This window comes from Nomascus leucogenys, chromosome 2 (genome assembly GCF_006542625.1).
Source record: "Nomascus leucogenys isolate Asia chromosome 2, Asia_NLE_v1, whole genome shotgun sequence".
Classification (NCBI taxonomy): Eukaryota; Metazoa; Chordata; class Mammalia; order Primates; family Hylobatidae; genus Nomascus; species Nomascus leucogenys.
The window spans coordinates 116,433,244-116,450,896 of record NC_044382.1 but is presented as its reverse complement, the minus strand read 5'-3'; the positions used below and the strand labels follow the sequence as shown (position 1 = coordinate 116,450,896).

Sequence of the window (17,653 nt, the reverse complement as noted above, 5' to 3'; positions counted from 1 at the left end):
ATGCCTACATTCTTTTGTTTTGTTGTTTTTTGTTTTTTGAGATGGAGTTTTGCACTTGTTGCCCAGGCTGGAGTGCAATGGCACAATTTCAGCTCACTGCAACCCCTCCCCCCCGGGTTCAAGTGATTCTCCTTCCTCAGCCTCCTGAGTAGCTGGGATTACAGACATGCGCCACCGTGCCCAACTAATTTTTGTATTTTTAGTAGTGTGAGATTTCACCATGTTGGTCAGGCTGGTCTTGAGCTCCTGACCTCAGGTGATCTGCCCGCTTTGACTTCCCAAAGTGCTGAGATAAAAGGAGTGAGCCATCACACCCGGCCCTAAATTCATACTTTTAAGGCTTCTCTATGGACCCTTTGAACAACTTTAACTGGCCTTCCTTCTAAGAGGTTGCTTCTCCTCTAGTCCGTCTTCTACACAGTAGCCTGATTATCTTCCCAAAAACTGAACAAAATCCCTGTCCTCATGGAGCCTGTGTTCTAATTGAACAAACCAAAAATTTTTAAAAATGTGATAATGAGCTATAAAGAAAATAAAAACGGTAAGAGGAAAAGGCAAAGGAAGGATTAACTTTAGATAGGCTAGTGACATTTGATAATAACAAGTGCTAATGCCCTCTAGCTAAAGAGCAGCAGGAAAACAACTAGATTCAAACCAGGGTGGGTTTAATGACTTGTTGCAGGGAGGCAGACAGCAATGAGGAACGAAGTTGGGCGGGAGCACTCTCGGTAAGAGGGTATTGGTATTGTGAAAAACATTACAGCAATGAGCGTGTGTTAGGTGATTTTGGGGAAGTGTCAAGGTTTTGCTCTGAATTGGATGCTGGCAGGAAACAGGTGATCCTATAACTGAATATTTTAATATTTGCTATCTAGAAGGCAGGAAGAATGGATCAAGGCTAAGGTTGTAATTGGCCAAGAAACAGTGGTCACTTATATTAACCAGAATGTTTGGTCATTTTTGTGGTTTAGAGACTGTTCTTGTATTTGCTATGTTCAGACATGATTACAGAGGGGTCTTATTTTTGTCTTGCCTATTGTAGTCATAAAGTGACTATAACTGATGTTGATGTTTTGTGAGACTGTTTATATTTGACCAAACAATGAGAACTGAGAATGCCAGGACAGCTGCCAGTACCACAAATGCCTAGCTAATAGTGCCAGTCCAGCTTCTGGCTGTCAGGGGTTGGTTCCCACTGCAACTCCGCCGTCTCTGCCCGCCAAGTAGCAAAGCCATCAGCTGCTACAACTGTCTCTATAATTCTAATTTATGACACTTGTTCATAATTCTGTATCTTTAACATTTACAACATTAGTATTATTATTTAGGGTACCGAGTTCCAAAACTCATTACAGCTCTCCTGATAATAGTAGTAGCTTATTTAATCATTGATGAAATATACAAGACTCTCTCTGCTATTTGCTGTGGTAAAGAAATAAAAAGAAGGGTTAGAGATAATCCTAAGTCTCAGAATCTGAAATTTTTTCTGGGGAGAACTAGTGGTGCGATGATGGTGGGTGATGAGAACAGACATGCAAAATATCTCAACTATAAAAAACAAGTAACTTTTGTCAGCACAGAGTCCAATAGGTAGACCAAAGACAACTTGCTTGTGGTTGGTTTAGGAACTGGGAGTAAGAAAACAAATATTGTAAATTTTAGCAACGACTTCAGAACTCCCAAAGTCAGTTGCTTCATCTCTAAAAACAAGAAGTTGAAGTTGGATAGTATGTGTAGTTCTGATACATTTGCATGGTGCCAGGCTGTCTGTACAGGAATCACATAGGCAGCCTGTTATCAGGTAGAGATTCGAGGGCCCCGTATCAAGAAAGCATAAAACATCCTAAGTTTTTGAGATTCATCCATCCTTTTTTTCTTGTGTTGCTGAGTAGTATTTAATTAGATGAATATATCAGTTTATTAATCCATTCTCCCACTGATGGACATCTGGGCAGTTTATAGTTTTTGGTAACCATGAGTAAAGTTGTTACAGACATTTTTGTACAAGTCTTTTTATTGATATATGCTTTTATTTCTCTGGATAAATACCTAGATGTGGGATTGCTAGCTCATAGGGCAGATGTGTACTTAACTTATATGAAATGGATAGGTCGCATTTTTTTTAAGAGACTGTGTTTCGCTACGCTGCTCAAGATGGAGTACAGTGGCTATTCACATGCATAAACATAACAAACTGGGCTCAAGCGATCCTCACGCCTCACCAGCCCTGTTGTAGTTTGAGTGATAGGTACCACCACATCTGGCTCTGACAGGTTCATATTCTTGACATAAAGTTACAAAACACGTTATAATACTCTTGCTTTTTGTGAAAGTGCAGCCTAGTAGAGATGTCAAAGGATCTGTAATAAGCCCTCAAGCACTGGTCTGGGACCCTGGAAGATTCCCCTACAGGCAAATGGATGAAAGTTATGTGGATTATATGTGTACGTAAATGTAGTTCAGGCAATGCATTTGATAGTGAATAACGTGTATGTCTGTGAAATCTTTTGACAAATATTTGCTTCTAGAATTCCACATCACTGTCATAAGGCTCTGAAAGGATCCCTGAATGTGACAGACTTAAGATTGATCATTTCTGACAAACAGGCCAGAATTAACAATTGTTTGATAGCATGTTTGAGGGCAGGCTGGGTGGGGCTGGCCACTATAGTGGGAATAGCAATGTAGGTTCCAACAGTGGTCTTCTCCAAGCCACTGGGCCTTGAATATTGCAATACTGCTTCCTCAGTCAGCTCTCTCAAGTTATCCTTAACAGATTTTTTTTAAACACCTGCCACTTCTCTTCCACCCTTCAGCAGGTAACCAAGCTTTATCTGAAGGAAAATAGAAACCAACAGAAAGGCACTATTTCACCTTCCTGCTAGAAACATCCACCTACCTGTATCCATCCTTTATCTACCTTTCCTCGTTCTCTGTAATCACAGTGAAGAAAGTATCCTTCCTAAAGCACTCTCCATTCCACCTTCTCCTCTCATTTCTCTCATTACAGTGACTCATTCCCATGGTACTTGCCTCCTCCAATTTTTCGCTTGTGAAAGCTAACCTCTCCGCACCAGGTACCGCTCTAGCAGCTACCCTAGCTCTCTAGCCTCGATATAGTCAAACCTTCTAAAGGACTGGCTGCATAGCTATTTCCTCTTTCTCATCCGGATCACCAAGGTTTGTCATATAGCAGGCACTGCACTGTCATGTTTAAAATATATAACAGACGGCTACACAGGATTCCGAGGGTGTAGACAATAAAGTGGTCTACAGTTTGTAGCCTGGGTGTTGAATGGCTCACTGGGTGGGGAAGCTGTTATCTTTCTGCTGTGTACAGGTAATCTGATATATGCTTTCATTCTGAAATAAAGTTGTGGAAAGGCAGTAGTACGCAACAATTAAGAAAACACAAGTGGGTAAACAGTGGTGCCGCACAACCAATGAACCCCTCACATGACTTTGGTGCGCATCACCCAGGGGCCGCAACCGCCACTCCGCCTGAGGCGCAGTCAGCGCCCACACTAGCCCTTCCGGCGGAACCCGCCTCGCGGCTTCGAAGTGGCCTCGGTTTCCGAGTCAGGGGTGGTGATAGGGGTGGAAGGTGAGGGGAAGAGCCAAGCGGCTCCCGGCCAATGGCAGCTCTTGAACTTACACCTCGAGACGTCAGCGCGGCTGTGTAAACGGATGTCACACAGCTGGCTCGGAAGTGTCTCCTCCCGCCTCAGAAACGCGGCGCACGCCCAGCAGCTTCGGAAAAACCTTAGGCGGCGGGAGGGAGGGGCGTGCGCCGCACCCCGCAAGCCCACAGCTCCGTGCCCTAGCCGGCCGGCTTCTTCCTGTAGTGCCGGTGTGGCGGCCGTCCCGGGTGAGCAGCCGGGCGCCGGCGTCCCTGCCACGAGCGCGGCATCGCAACTGGCTCCGCCCCCTGCCGGAACGGGCCGCGCGCTCCTGCGGCTCCGAGCAGAGTCGCGGGTGCGCGCGCCGGCGGCGGATCCGCAGTTAAAATGGTCCGAGCGGGACCCAGCCTTGTCCCCGCCGCCGCGTTGACTGACTGAGCCGGCTGGCTGGGCCCGGACTGGTCGCCTAGCCGGCAGGCTCGCTCGCTCCCTCCCTCGCGTCCCCAAAGCTCGCGCCCATCGTTCTCCCGGCTTCCCTGGGCAAAGCATGTAGCCCCCGTCGGGCACTCCGGCGGCCCGCAGCTGACGCCCACCCCCCCCACCGTCGCGTGTGTGCCCGTGTGTGCGTGTGTGTGCGCAGGGAGGGCGACCCCGCCGCGGGCCGGGGGCCGAGCCAGCGAGCGGCCTGCCCCGCTGCCGGGAGCCCGCCTCTCTGGGTCTCCCTCGCTCCCGTCCCGGTCCCCCTCCTCGGGGCCTTCTATATGGGCCACCTTCTCTCGAAGGAGCCGCGTAACCGCCCGAGCCAGAAGAGGCCTCGTTGTTGCAGTTGGTGCCGCCGCCGGCGCCCTCTCCTCAGGCTGCCCCGCCGGACCCCAGCCAAGGTGCCCCCTCAGCCGGCGGCGCCCCGGAGCCGGGACTGCTTCTTCCGCGGGCCCTGCATGCTCTGCTTCATCGTGCACAGTCCCGGCGCGCCCGCCCCCGCCGGCCCAGAGGAGGAGCCGCCGCTCTCGCCGCCGCCGCGGGACGGGGCCTACGCTGCCGCCGCCTCCTCTCAGCACCTGGCGCGGCGCTACGCGGCCCTGGCCGCCGAGGACTGCGCCGCTGCTGCCCGCCGCTTCCTGCTATCCTCGGCCGCCGCCGCCGCCGCCGCTGCCGCCTCGGCTTCGTCGCCCGCCTCCTGCTGCAAAGAGTTGGGGCTGGCTGCGGCCGCCGCCTGGGAACAGCAGGGCCGAAGTCTCTTCCTGGCCAGCTTGGGGCCGGTGCGCTTCCTGGGGCCGCCCGCCGCCGTGCAGCTCTTCCGGGGGCCGACACCGTCACCTGCCGAGCCGCCTACGCCCCCCGAAATGGTGTGCAAGCGGAAGGGGGCCGGGGTCCCCGCCTGCACCCCCTGCAAGCAGCCCCGCTGCGGCGGTGGGGGCTGCGGCGGCGGTGGCGGTGGTGGTGGTGGGGGAGGGCCTGCGGGGGGAGGCGCTTCGCCGCCCCGGCCCCCCGACGCCGGCTGCTGCCAGGCCCCGGAGCAGCCCCCGCAGCCGCTCTGCCCCCTGCCCTCTTCTCCCACTTCCGAAGGTGCCCCCACCGAAGCTGGCGGGGACGCTGTCCGAGCCGGGGGCACCGCCCCCTCGTCTGCCCAGCAGCAGCATGAATGTGGCGACGCGGACTGTCGGGAGCCCCCCGAAAACCCCTGCGACTGTCACAGGGAGCCGTCCCCCGAAACCCCAGACATCAACCAGCTGCCGCCGTCCATCCTGCTCAAGGTGGGTCTGGGCGAGAGGCGCAGGGATGCTCGCTTTCCCCCACCCCCGGCCCCCGCCTCCGAGGCTTTCTCTCTCCTCCCCCTAAGCGCGGAGGAGGGGGGTTCCCTGACAGCCTAGGGACGTCCGATGGGGAGACTGGGAAGCCAGTGGGGCCTCTGCGTATGGCCTATTTTTTGAAGTAGGAGCACTTGGAGTCTACTGAATGTCTTTTAATAGCTTGACTCTATAACCCACCATTCAGGGTTCAGCTATTATTAGAATTCCCAACCCAGTGGTTTAGGAACTTCGCAGGTATTCTGTGGAAAAAAATTTTTTTTTAATCGAGGAATTTATACTTAGTGGGTAAAGGCTTTGCATGTTAGTGTTTGAAAGTCTTTAAACATTACTTTCATGTTTGATGCCTGGTAGTTAATGTCAAACAGTTAACTTATTGAGCATTTACCATAATCAGGCACTGCACCAGAGCTTTATATATATAATATCCCATTTATTCTTCTAGTTAACGCTGCGAGATAAATACTGTTAATATCTTTATTTTATACAGGAAGAAACTCATTTCTCCGTGCTGTGGGCCACGGTTTATAGTAGTGAGTCAGGCAGAAGTGGTCTTTGCTCCTGTGGAGCTGACAGTCTAGTGGGGCTTGAAGTGGTTGAATGACTTGTGCAAGGTCGCATACAGAAAGTAAAGGGCAGATCTAGGTCTTGAATGAGGGAATTTAAGACCACCTGACTTAAAGAACCCTTTGTTTATGCTATGTTTTAATGCCCTTCTACATTTTAACGCTTACATAAAAGCATACAGATTACCAGAGGTAAGCACAGATGTATTTTTTGTTGGGAGATGGGTGTCCTGCGTGAAGTTTGTGTCATTTTCAACTACCAAGGATATTTTGCAGTTTTGTCAATGCTAGTGACAAACTTTAGTTACATAATAGAGTTTTTATCAAGTTATTATTAACTTTTTTCCTCTTTTTCTTTCTTCTCCCACCCTACCCTATCTGGAGCTTAATAAATATAAACCATTTTCATTGTGGATGATACTAGAGACTAGCCATAAATAACCTTGATAAGAATTTGGCTACTTTTACCGTTACTGAAGTAACTGTCATTAATTACAATTATTGTCACCAATATAGTTTCTTTGACTAGACTTTTTGCATATTTACGGTACTGTGTGTTTGGGTCTGTTTTACTGTGATATTATTGTTCTTGTGAATGATACAGCAAGAGGGTGGGAGAACTTACATTTCCTTGTGTCAAAATGTAATGATCTAATTCTTTTGGAGGTCTACTTTTTGGAAGAGTAATTGCCTACTCTTTGTGTGCAGAGGTGCATTTTAGGACAAAGGGAACTTTCTTGAATACTTTAAATCACTGGATGATATGGATAAATAAAATATCAACAAATATTTGGTATAGAAACTTGATTGCTGTCTTCTTATTTGGCAAAAAGACTGTTTCAAAATGAACCAAAACAAAGCCAGGTACCTTCTACTTACAAATTATTTCATGAGGTAAAAAACATTTTAATGCCAAGAAAAAAAAAGGGACATGATCTCATAATAAAGAGAAACTCTAATAGAATAAAATAAACTTATCCTATTAATACCACATTGTTCTTTTTCATATTTTTTCCTGAGGATTGTTGAAAACTTTGTCTAAAGGACATATGAGAATTACCATGGGCTTGCCCTATTGTGTGTATTTGGACATGTTATGTAGATTTCCATTCCTTGTATTAGAAAACTCTAATAAAGATTCTCTGTCTGAGTCTCATGGTCCTAGTGGTATTCAGCACGAAGTGAGTTGTACTGTCTGGGATGAATTGAATTAGCGATTGTTCAGTGTCTGCCAACCCCAGTTTTTGGGTGCAGTGACTCTGGATTCATAATCTTGTTCATTGCTCTGTTTCCTCCTTTAAGTTCAGTGCCTGGCATATAGTAGCACTCGGTAAATACTTATGAACGGATATATGATCAGGTGTTTACAGTCTGGGCTGAGACTCGGGTGAATATGCCACACCACGAAGAGATATTTCTAAGGAATGTCCATATTCTGACTGGAGTTACTGTTGGAGCCATGGTAGAGCCGTGTGGTGGTGAAAGGGTTCTGGCTCTGCTGGTAAGGACTGCAGTTGTTTGACTTGGAGAAGGGAAGACTTAAGGAGCTATGACAATTTTTCTTTTCTAATATTAGAAGGGTTGTTGTATAGAGAGGCAGAGGTCTATCATCAGTATTGGAAAACATGCTTAGAAATTAATGCCCTGTTCTGGTAGTGAGTCAATAGCTATTATAATTGTATTGCTTTTGCTTCATCTTTTATGCTAGGAATTTGCTATAGCTGTAAAAAACAAAAAACAACAAAAAACGAGGCAGGTAGAATTTGGGAGAGAAATGTGAGGATGTTTAAGAATTTAAAGGATGTTTTTTGGGAAAGCTACCATACTTGCCCATTTTTTATTTTTTATTTTTTTTTTTATGGCAGAGGAGAGAAACTATATGTTGCATCATAGGCTGATTTTTGGCTAAATATCAGCAAGGATGTTTCTCTTTTATATAGGTTAATATTACTTGCTTTAAAGCAGTCAAAAATGCATTTTAATATAATAGTTTCTTTAAAAAGTTGTTTAGGCAAAATATCCTATTTTATGCTTATTACCCACATCTTAAATTTCTTCACTTGGATAAACCAAATCTGGATTTAGTCAATGACCTGTGGTTTATAACAGCCATATCACTTTTACAAAAAAGAAAACAGCTAAAGTCAGGCAGGTTTCAAACAAGATGCTACTTGGTTGCAGTGACCATGCCCTACATGTTGATTGTTAACTGACAAATTAGCCCTTTAAGACCACATAGTCCTTTAACCTTAAAAAATGATCTAGGCCTCCTAAGTTTTTATTTTCTCATTTATAAAATGAGGAAGACAAGCATAAAAATATCCACAAGAAATGTACTTTCACCTGTGGCTGCATGAAGAGTTTGGTGAATCCTTTCCACACACAAAAAACTGTAAAACTGGCAGAATTGCCCAAAACTATTTGAACTCTGGAAATCAACCAAAAGCAAAGAAAAACATTGAGAAACATTTATTCTTAGGAAAACTGTTAGAGCTTCAGGTAAGAATAGTGCAAGTCTACAGCATTCTCGCATGGGCTTCTACTGTGACCTCCTGTCCCAGCACTTTTGGCAAGAACTGTAGTTTGGAAAACCAGCAGCTTTGCTGTCAGAGAGCTGATTCAATTTGGGGCAATGAGTAAAAACCTTTGTCGATAAAATGTACTGAACTTGATAGGGAAAAACAAGGAAAAACCATGTATTTGCTAGTTTAAGGTTGTAGTGCCAGTTGGGGTGAGTGGAAGAGTAGCTGTAAATTAAAAGGCAGATCCTGGAAATGAGAGAACCATAAAGGGATAACCTCTCCACATATCCTGGCATATCGTGAAACTATGCACATTGTAGGGGAGACCTGAGGTTGTCTAACTGAGAGCAAGGGCCAAGGCAGATGAGAATTCTCTTAAGCTTTGAATGTGCCCTCCTTAACCCACACACAGATTAAAGAGCAGGCTCAAGCTGTTTGAGCATATCTTTGGCATATGCATAGCTGAAAACTAAGCTATTCAGACACAGAATGACTTCCCTAGAAAGCCAGGCTAGAACATATATATGTGAATTAAAATCTGAACAGATGTCACACTGCCCAGGACACAGATTCCACAGTTTAGGGCCAGACATGTTAAAAGGCTCAGAAATATAAAATTCTACACTGGTGGCCAGGCGTGTAGGCTCACGCCTGTAATCCCAGCTTGAATCCGTGGGTGGAGGTTGCAGTGAGCCGATATCACGCCGCTGCACTCCAGCCTGGCAATAGAGTGAGACTCTGTCTCAAAAAAATATGTGTATATATATATATATATATATATATATATACACACACACACACACTGGCTATGTTATCCAAAATGTCCAGTTTTTAACAACAAATTTTAAGACATGTAAAGAGACAGAAAAATATGACCCATACTGAGGGAAAAAGAAAGCAGTTAATAGAAACTGACTGTGAGTGAGCCTAGATATTAGACTTAGCAAAGACTTCAAACTGTTACTATAAACACGGTAAAAGAAAGGAAACATTATTTAAATAATTACAGGAGAATATGATGACATTGACCCAACAAATTGGAAATCTCAAGAAATGAGAGCTGTAAAAAAAGTTTTATTCTTTTTGATGCTGTTATAAATGGAAGTGCTTTCTTAATTTCATCTTCAGATGATTCATTGCTGGTATATAAAAATATTTGCTTACTAGCTCTAAAATTAATTTTTGTGTTTATTCTCTGGGATTTTCTCTATATAAGATAATGACATCTGTGAATAGAGGTTGTTTTAATTCCAGCTCCCCAATCTGGATGCCTTTTGTTTATATTCCATGTCTAATTGCCCTAGCCAGAATCTCCACTACAATGTTGCATAGAAGTCATGATGTAGAAATCCTTGTTTTGTTTCTGATTTTGGGGAAAAACTTTTTGTCTTTTACCATTAAGTATAATGATAACTAGGGATTTTTGGTAGATGCTGTTTCTCAAGTTGAGGAAGTGTTCTTTTATTCCTATATTTCTGAATGTTTTAATCAAGTAAGGGTATTAGATTTTGTCCAGTGCTTTTTCCTGAATCAGTTGAGATGATCATGTGTTTTGTTTTTGCATTTTACCTTGATTCTATTAATATGGTGTGTTACATGGCTTTTTTTCATATGTTGAACCATCCTTGCATTCCTGGGATAAATCCTACTTGGTCATGGTGTATAACCCTTTTACTATACTGTGGATTTAGTTTTCTTATATTTTATTGAAGATTTTCACATCGGTATTCATAAGGGACATTGGTCTGTAGTTTTTTGAGATTTCTTTGCCTGGCTTTGGTATTAGGATATGCTGGCCTTATAGCATGAGTTAGGTAGTATTATCCCATCCTCTCATTTTTGGAAGAATTTAAAATAGATTGGTGTTCATTCTTATTTAAGCATATTACTGGTGAGGCCATCTGGTCCTTTTCTTTGTTGTAAGTTTTTTGTTTTTTATTACATATTCCATCGTTTTACATGCTGTACATCTATTCAGATTTTCTATTTCCTTTGAGTCAGTTTTTATATTCTAGGAATTTGTCATCTATTTCATCCATTTGGTAGCATACAATTATAGTATTATAATTGTGTACTTTTTGTAAGGTTGATATTAATGTTCTCATTTTTATACATGATTTTAAAATTTGAGTCTTCTCTCTTTATTCTTAGTCTAGCCAATTATGTGTGTGTGTGTGTGTGCAGGGTCTCTGTCACCCAGGCTTGAGTGCAGTGGTGTGATCATAGCTTATAGCTATGTAAATGGAAGTGCAACCTTAAACTCCTGGGCTCAGTGACTTTCCCTCTTGTCAGCCTCCTGAGTAGCTGGGTTCACAGGCATGCTGGTGTGTGCCTGGTTAATTTCTTAAATAATTTTTGTAGAGACAGGGTCTTGCTATGTTTTCCAGGCTGATCTCAAACTCCTGGCTTCAAGCAGTCCTCCCACTTTGGCTTCCCAAAGTGCTGGGATTATAGGTGTGAACCATTGTGCTCGGCCTGATCATTTTAAAGAATAAACTTTTGGTTTTGTTGATCATCTATTATTTTTCTAGTCTATATTTCGTTTGTATTAGTTCTTTTTTTTGCCCCTTGTTTCTGCTTAGTTTGTATTGAGATTTCTTTTTATAGTTTCTTGAGGTAGAAGTTTAGGTTGCCAATTCAAGATCTTTCTTCTTTTTAAATATAGTTACTTGTATCTATATCCCATACATTTTGCTATATGTTTTTGTTTTCATTAATTTCAAATTATTTTCTAATTTTCTTTATGAGTTCTTCTTACTTGTTGATTGTTAAATTTTCATGTGTTTGTGAAATTTCCAGATTTCCTCCCGTTAGTGATTTCCCCTCCTCTTTCCTCACCTCCCTTCTCCTCTTCTCTTTTCTTTCATTTTTTGAAGCAGAGTCTCACTGTATCACCCAGGCTGGGGTGCAGTGGTGTGATCATGGCTCACTGCAACCTCTGCCTTCTGGGCTCAGGCAATCCTCCCACCTCAGCCTCTCTAGTACCTTGGATTACAGGTGTACATGCCACCATGCCCGGCTAATTTTTGTATTTTTTGGTAGAGATGGGAGTTTTGCCATGTTGCCCAGGCTGGTCTTAAACTCCTGGGCTCAAGTGATCTGCCTCCCTCTGCCTCCCAAAATGCTGGAATTATAGGCCTGAGCTGCCATTCCTGGCCTCTGTTACTCATGTCTAATTTCCTTTCATTGTCATTGGAAAAGATACTTTGTATGAGCTTAATATTTTAAAATTTGTTGAGACTTGACTTGTAGTGTAGTATTTTAGACTTTGGTCTTTGAGAATGTTTTTATGCACTTCAGAAGAATGTGTATTTTATTTTGTGTAGTGTTCTAGAGATATCTGATAGGCGAAGTTTAAGTTTTGTTCAAGTGTTCAGTTTACTTGTTCATCTCTTGTCTGGTTGTTCTATCCATTATTGAAAGTTGTGTGTTGTAGTCTCCAAGCATTAATGCAGAACTCTTTTTATTTTTTTCCTTTCAATTCTGTCAGTTTTTGCTATATGTGTTGTTCCATGCTTTTACTCTCAATCTGTGTATATTTTTGGATCTAAAGTGAGTCTCTTGTAAATAGTATATAATTGGATTGTGTTTTTAAGTTTCATCCTGTCATTCATTGTGTCTTTCTTTTTGAGACAGGGTCTCAGTCTGTTGTCCAGGCTGGAATGCAGTGGCACGATCAAAACTCACTGCAGCCTCAACCTCCTGGGCTCAAGCTATTCTCCAACCTCAGCCTCCTATGTAGCTGAGACCATGGGTGCATACCACTATGCCTGGCTAATTTTGTCATTTTTTTTGTGGAGACAGGGTCTTGCCATGTTTCCCAGGCTGGTCTTGAACTTCTGGGCTCAAGTGATCCACTCAACACAGCCTCCCAAAAGTGCTGGGATTGCAGGTGTGAGCCGCTGTGCCTGGTCCTGGCCTTATGTGTCTTAACTGGAAAGTTTAGCCCATTTACATTTAGTGTAATTAGTGATAAGGAAATACACTTACTGTTCTTTATTTGTTTTCTCTATGTCTTCTATATTTTTTGTTTGTCAATTCCTCTGATGTTGTTCTTTGTGTCAGATATTTTCTAGTATACCATTTTGATCCCCTTCTCATATATACATATAATTCTCACATTATATAAATAAATATAACATATCTAAATATATTAATAGATTTAGATATATTATATTTATATTAACATATTTAGATATGTTGTATTTATATAATGTGAGAATTATATGTATATATGAGAATTATATATATAAATAAAATATAGTAAATAGTTATGTATTTCTTAGTATTTGCCCTGGGGGTTATAATTAACAGTATATATTATAACAATTTAGTTTGAATTAATACCAGTTTAGTTTCAGTGGTATATAAAAACTTTGCTCCTGTATTTGTTGTTATTGTCACAAGTTACAGCTTTAAGTATTTTGTGCCAATCAATATAGATTCATAATTACTGTTTTATGTAGTTTTTTAAATCATATAGCAAAGAGGAGGCATTACAAACCAAAGACACAGTAATATGCACTTTTATATTTACCTATGTAAATACCAACAATTACTGGTATCCTTTATTTCTTATGTGATTTTAAGCCACTGTCTGATCCCCTTACATTTCAGCCTGATGGACTCATTATAGTATTTCCTTTAGGGGAAGTCTACCAGTGACAAACTTCCTCAGTTTTTGTTTATCTGGAAATATCTTAATTTGCCTTTATTTTTAGAGTGTTGTTTTACCAGATAGAGGATTCTACGTTGACAGTTTCCTTTCAGCATTTTGAATATGTTATCCCACTGCCTTCTGGTCTCCATGGTTTCCAGTGAAAGATCAGTTGTTAATCATCTTGAGTGTCCTTTTCATGAGTTGCATTTTTCTTGCTGCTTTCAGGTTTCTCCCGGTTTTTGTCTTTCAACAATTTGATTATGATGCATCTTGATGTGAATCCTTTTGCATTTATCCTGCTTGGAATTCATTGAGTTTATGAGCTAGATTCATGCATTTCATCAGATTTGGACAGTTTTAGCCATTATTTCTTCAAATATTTATGCCTCTTTCACTCTCTCTTCCTTCTGTGACTCCAATTATATGTATATTAGTATGTTTGGTGGGGTTCCACAGGTATGTTCATTTTCCTTCAGTCCACAGACTCAGTAATTTTAATTGACCTATCTTTAGGTTTGCCGATTCTTTATTCTTGGAGAGGTTCAAGGGATTTTGATGCTTCTCAAGAAAGAGGTATGATTATAAGAGGTGGTAACACACAACAAGCTTCATTTGGTGGCAGTTGGACAGGATTATATGAGAGGAAACTTCTTTTACAGCATGAAGCTGTGCAGAGGCTTACAGTGAGGTAGACCACCATACAGAAGGGGAGGAGGGCAAGGCAACCCCAAGGCAACCCCTGGGGGACAGGAGAATTGGAGAGCAGGCTTACCTGTCTACGTGATGTCACTCAGCAGCATGATGGGATGTGTAAAAATTTGAGTTTGGTACTAGTGGGCTCTTGAGCTAATGAGTCTCATCCTGCAGTGAAGACATAACCTAGGAACCAATACACAGAGGTCATCTTTGGCTCATTTATATAACACTTCTGCTTGCTCTAATCTGTTGAATCTCTGTAGTGAATTTTAAAATGTCATTATTGTATAATTTAGTTCTAGAATTCTTATTTGATTTATTTTCATAATTTCTACTTTTTATTAATATTCTCTATTTGGTGAGACATTTCTATTTGGTTCTCATAATTTCCTTTAGTTCTTTGTCCACGGTTTTCTTTAGCTCTGTGAGCATGTCTTAAATTGTTGGTTTATTGCCTTTGTCTAGTAAGTCCAATGTCTTGGTTTCCTCATGGGCAGTTTCTTTTCATTTCCTCTTTTCTTGTGAATGGGCCAGAAAACTATAGCCCTTCACAGGCCAAATCCACTGCCAGTTTTTGTAAATCATGTTTTATTGGCACATAGTTGTACACATTCATTTATGTTTTGTGTGCCAGTAAAACTTTATTTGGTTATCTGGCTAGAAAGATGGAGTTTCTCTCAGAGATACAGCCACCTGTGCTGCTGTGTAGTTTTGCATGACTGGGGCTGCTTTTATGATAAAATTAAGAAACAGTAGTGGGGATTCCTTGTTTACTTGTTGGACCACAGAGTTCTCTTCCCCAATTCTTTTGGCCAGAATGGTGGGTTTACTTTTGGGGTCTATATTGTAGCTCTACTACTGACATAGCATTTGGGACATAGCCAGTAGGGAGAAAAGAGAAAAGGGGAAGAAAGGAAAACCAAAAATGAAGATTCTTCTCACATTCTCTGTCTTGCAGAGGCCCATTTTCCTGGTCCTTTGTCGGGAAAGATAGCTTTTTCTCTGAATTTTTGTTGATTTTTACCTCCTGTACATTTCTGTACAGAGGCCACCCTGAATTCCATACTAGGGGATTGAAGAAAAAAAAAAAAACCAGGAAACTCATCTTTGTTATTGGCCATTCTTCAAATTTTGGCACCCTTCCACAATTCATTTGTTACTAACTTTTTAGAGTTTTGAGGTAATTGCTTTTAGTATATTGTCCAGATATTTCAGTTGTAATGCCTGCAAGTAAAAGGCTGCAGTGGGCTTAATACGTGTTTGCTGGCATGGGAGACAAATTCGCTAGTGACTTTCATGATTTTTTTTGTTCTTCGAGAAGGAGTCTTGCTCTGTTGCACGGGCTGGAGTGCAGTGGTGCAGTCTTGGCTCACTGCAACCTCTGCCTTCCAGGTTGAAATGATTCTCCTGTCTTAGCCTCCCGAGTAGCTGGGACTATAGGCATGCGCCACCATGTCTGTCTAATTTTTGTATCTTTAGTAGAGACGGGGTTTCACCATATTGGCCAGGCTGGTCTTGTACTCGTGACCTCATGATCCACCTGCCCTGGCCTCCCAAAGCGTTGGGATTACAGGCGTAAGCCACTATGCCCTGCCACTTTTATGATATTCTGTACTTCTCACTAGACTTGTTGGAGGAAAAACTGGTTGTGAAGATAACAGGCAGTTGTTTTCCCAAGGCCCAAGATTTAAACATAATAGAAATTCTAGCTTATATGTTTACAACTGTTGTCCATATAGTGGTAAGTCATTTTAGGTCATAATTATAATTGAAATCATGTATTACAACAAATCCTTGACTAATAGCCTTTAGTTCAACATCATTTTGTTATAATGTTAATGAGAAAAAAAACAAAACAAAGCAATTCCTAGCTGGGCCCACTGTCTGTGTAGAATTTGCATGTTCTCCCCATGCCTGCACATATTTTCTCTGGGTACTCTGGTTTCCTCCCACATCCCAAAGCTGTGTACGTTAGGTTTTGTATAAGGTGTGCATGTGTCTAGATGGTCCCAGTATGAGTGAGTGTAGGTGTGTCCTGTGGTGCACTGGTGTCCTGTGCATTGCTGGTTCCTACCTTGTGCCCTGACCTCTGGTCACCTGCAACCCTGAACTGGAATAACTGGGTAAATAATTATCTTACTTGTTTTTATTAATCTTTCTTAAATGTATAGCTCACATTTGTTTCAGTGTTTAACCTTATTTAATAATTCCTTTAAATTAATATCTTTTATATTCAGTTTTATTTGATTGTCTCAAAAGTATCTTCTTAGAATTGGTTCAATTCTGGATCTCAGTGTGGCCCACACATGGTATTTGTTGATAAAGCTTTTAATTTTCCAAGATTTGTATTGGCCCTCATCCTGACCCTAACCATCTTTTTATGATGTAACTTTTAAAAATTATTTTTTAGAATAGATTTTATTTTGGAATAATTTTATTTTTATTGTATATATTTAAAACATATGGTGTTTTGACATGGAATACATTCAGATCTGTAGAAAAATTGCAATGATAGTACAGAGATTTCCCCTATATTCCTTATCCAGTGTTGACGAAAGCAGTCAAACTCTGTAAAATATTTGAAGAGATTTACTCTGAGCCACATATGAATGATAAGTGGCCTGTGACACAGCCCTCAGGAGATCCTGAGAACATGTGCCCAAGGTGGTTGGGCACAACCTAGTTTTGTACCTTTTAGGGGGACATGAGACATAAGATATACATTGGTTCGGTCCAGAAAGGAGGGACAGACTCGAAATCAGGGCTACCGGGTTATAGGTAGGTAAAAGATAAAAGGTTGCGTTCTTTTGGGTCTTTTATCAGTGTTTCACTGAATACTCAATTTACACCTGGGGGGTATAGAGGAATAATCACTTATGCCTTAGTCTGACTCAGTGAACCTGCATTTTTACATAAACAATATGGCAGAGGAAGCAATCAGATACCCATTTGTCTCAGGTAAGCAGAGGGATGTTGGAGTTCTGTCTGTCATTTGTCCCATATTTGTGAAGAGAAGCTATTAACATGGTGGAGCAGAGGGATGATGGAGTTCTGTCTGTCATTTGTCCCATATTTGTGAAGAGAAGCTATTAATTTACATGGTCAGGGTGAAATTCAACAGAACTGCTTTAGGGTCAAGATCTTGAGGTCTACAGAGAATTTCCTTGTGGTCAAATTGTGAGGGAAGTATGTAGCTTTTTTTTTTTTTTTTTAAATCCTTGTAGCTGTCTTATTTAGGAATAAAATGGGAGGCAGGCTTGCCTGATGCAGTTCCCACTTTGACTTTTGTCTTTGGCTTAGTGATTTTGGGGTCTTGAGACTTATTTTTCTTTCATACTTGTGTACTTCCCCTAATTTTATTTTCTTCTGACACTGTGGTACATTTGCCAAAACTATGAAATCAGCATTGGTACATTACTATTAGTTAAACTCCAGTCTTTATGTGGTTTCACTCATTTTTCCATTAATGTCTTTTTCTGTCCCAGGATCTAGCTGGATAACATTAGTTGTCATTCTTTCTTAGTCTCCTCTGGATTGTGATAATTTCTTTCTTTTTTTGTTGTTTTTCATGACCTTGAATTTTTTGAGGAGTTTTGATCCAATATTTTGTAGAATGTCCCACATTTGGTATATGTATTTTCTTTATTATTAGATTGGTGTTATGAATATTTTGGAAAAGATACCATAAAGGTAAAGTACCTTTCTTATGATTTACTTTTGTTTTTCTTTTTTTCTTAAATCACATATGAAAAGTTCACATGGCTCCAAGGTCAAACTGTAA

At 41.7% G+C, this 17,653-nt stretch overlaps 1 protein-coding gene across 1 annotated transcript in view; it reads left to right on the top strand.

Moving 5' to 3' along the window:
* The first annotated feature begins 3,965 nt into the window (after window positions 1-3,965).
* Window positions 3,966-17,653, top strand: part of FBXL17 (F-box and leucine rich repeat protein 17) — a 536,163-nt gene continuing 522,475 nt past the window's right edge. The window contains exon 1 of the mRNA XM_030817453.1: window positions 3,966-5,374. Within this exon, the coding sequence (XP_030673313.1) occupies window positions 4,382-5,374 (993 nt within the window). The 5' untranslated portion in view covers window positions 3,966-4,381. The remainder of the gene's footprint in view (window positions 5,375-17,653) is intronic.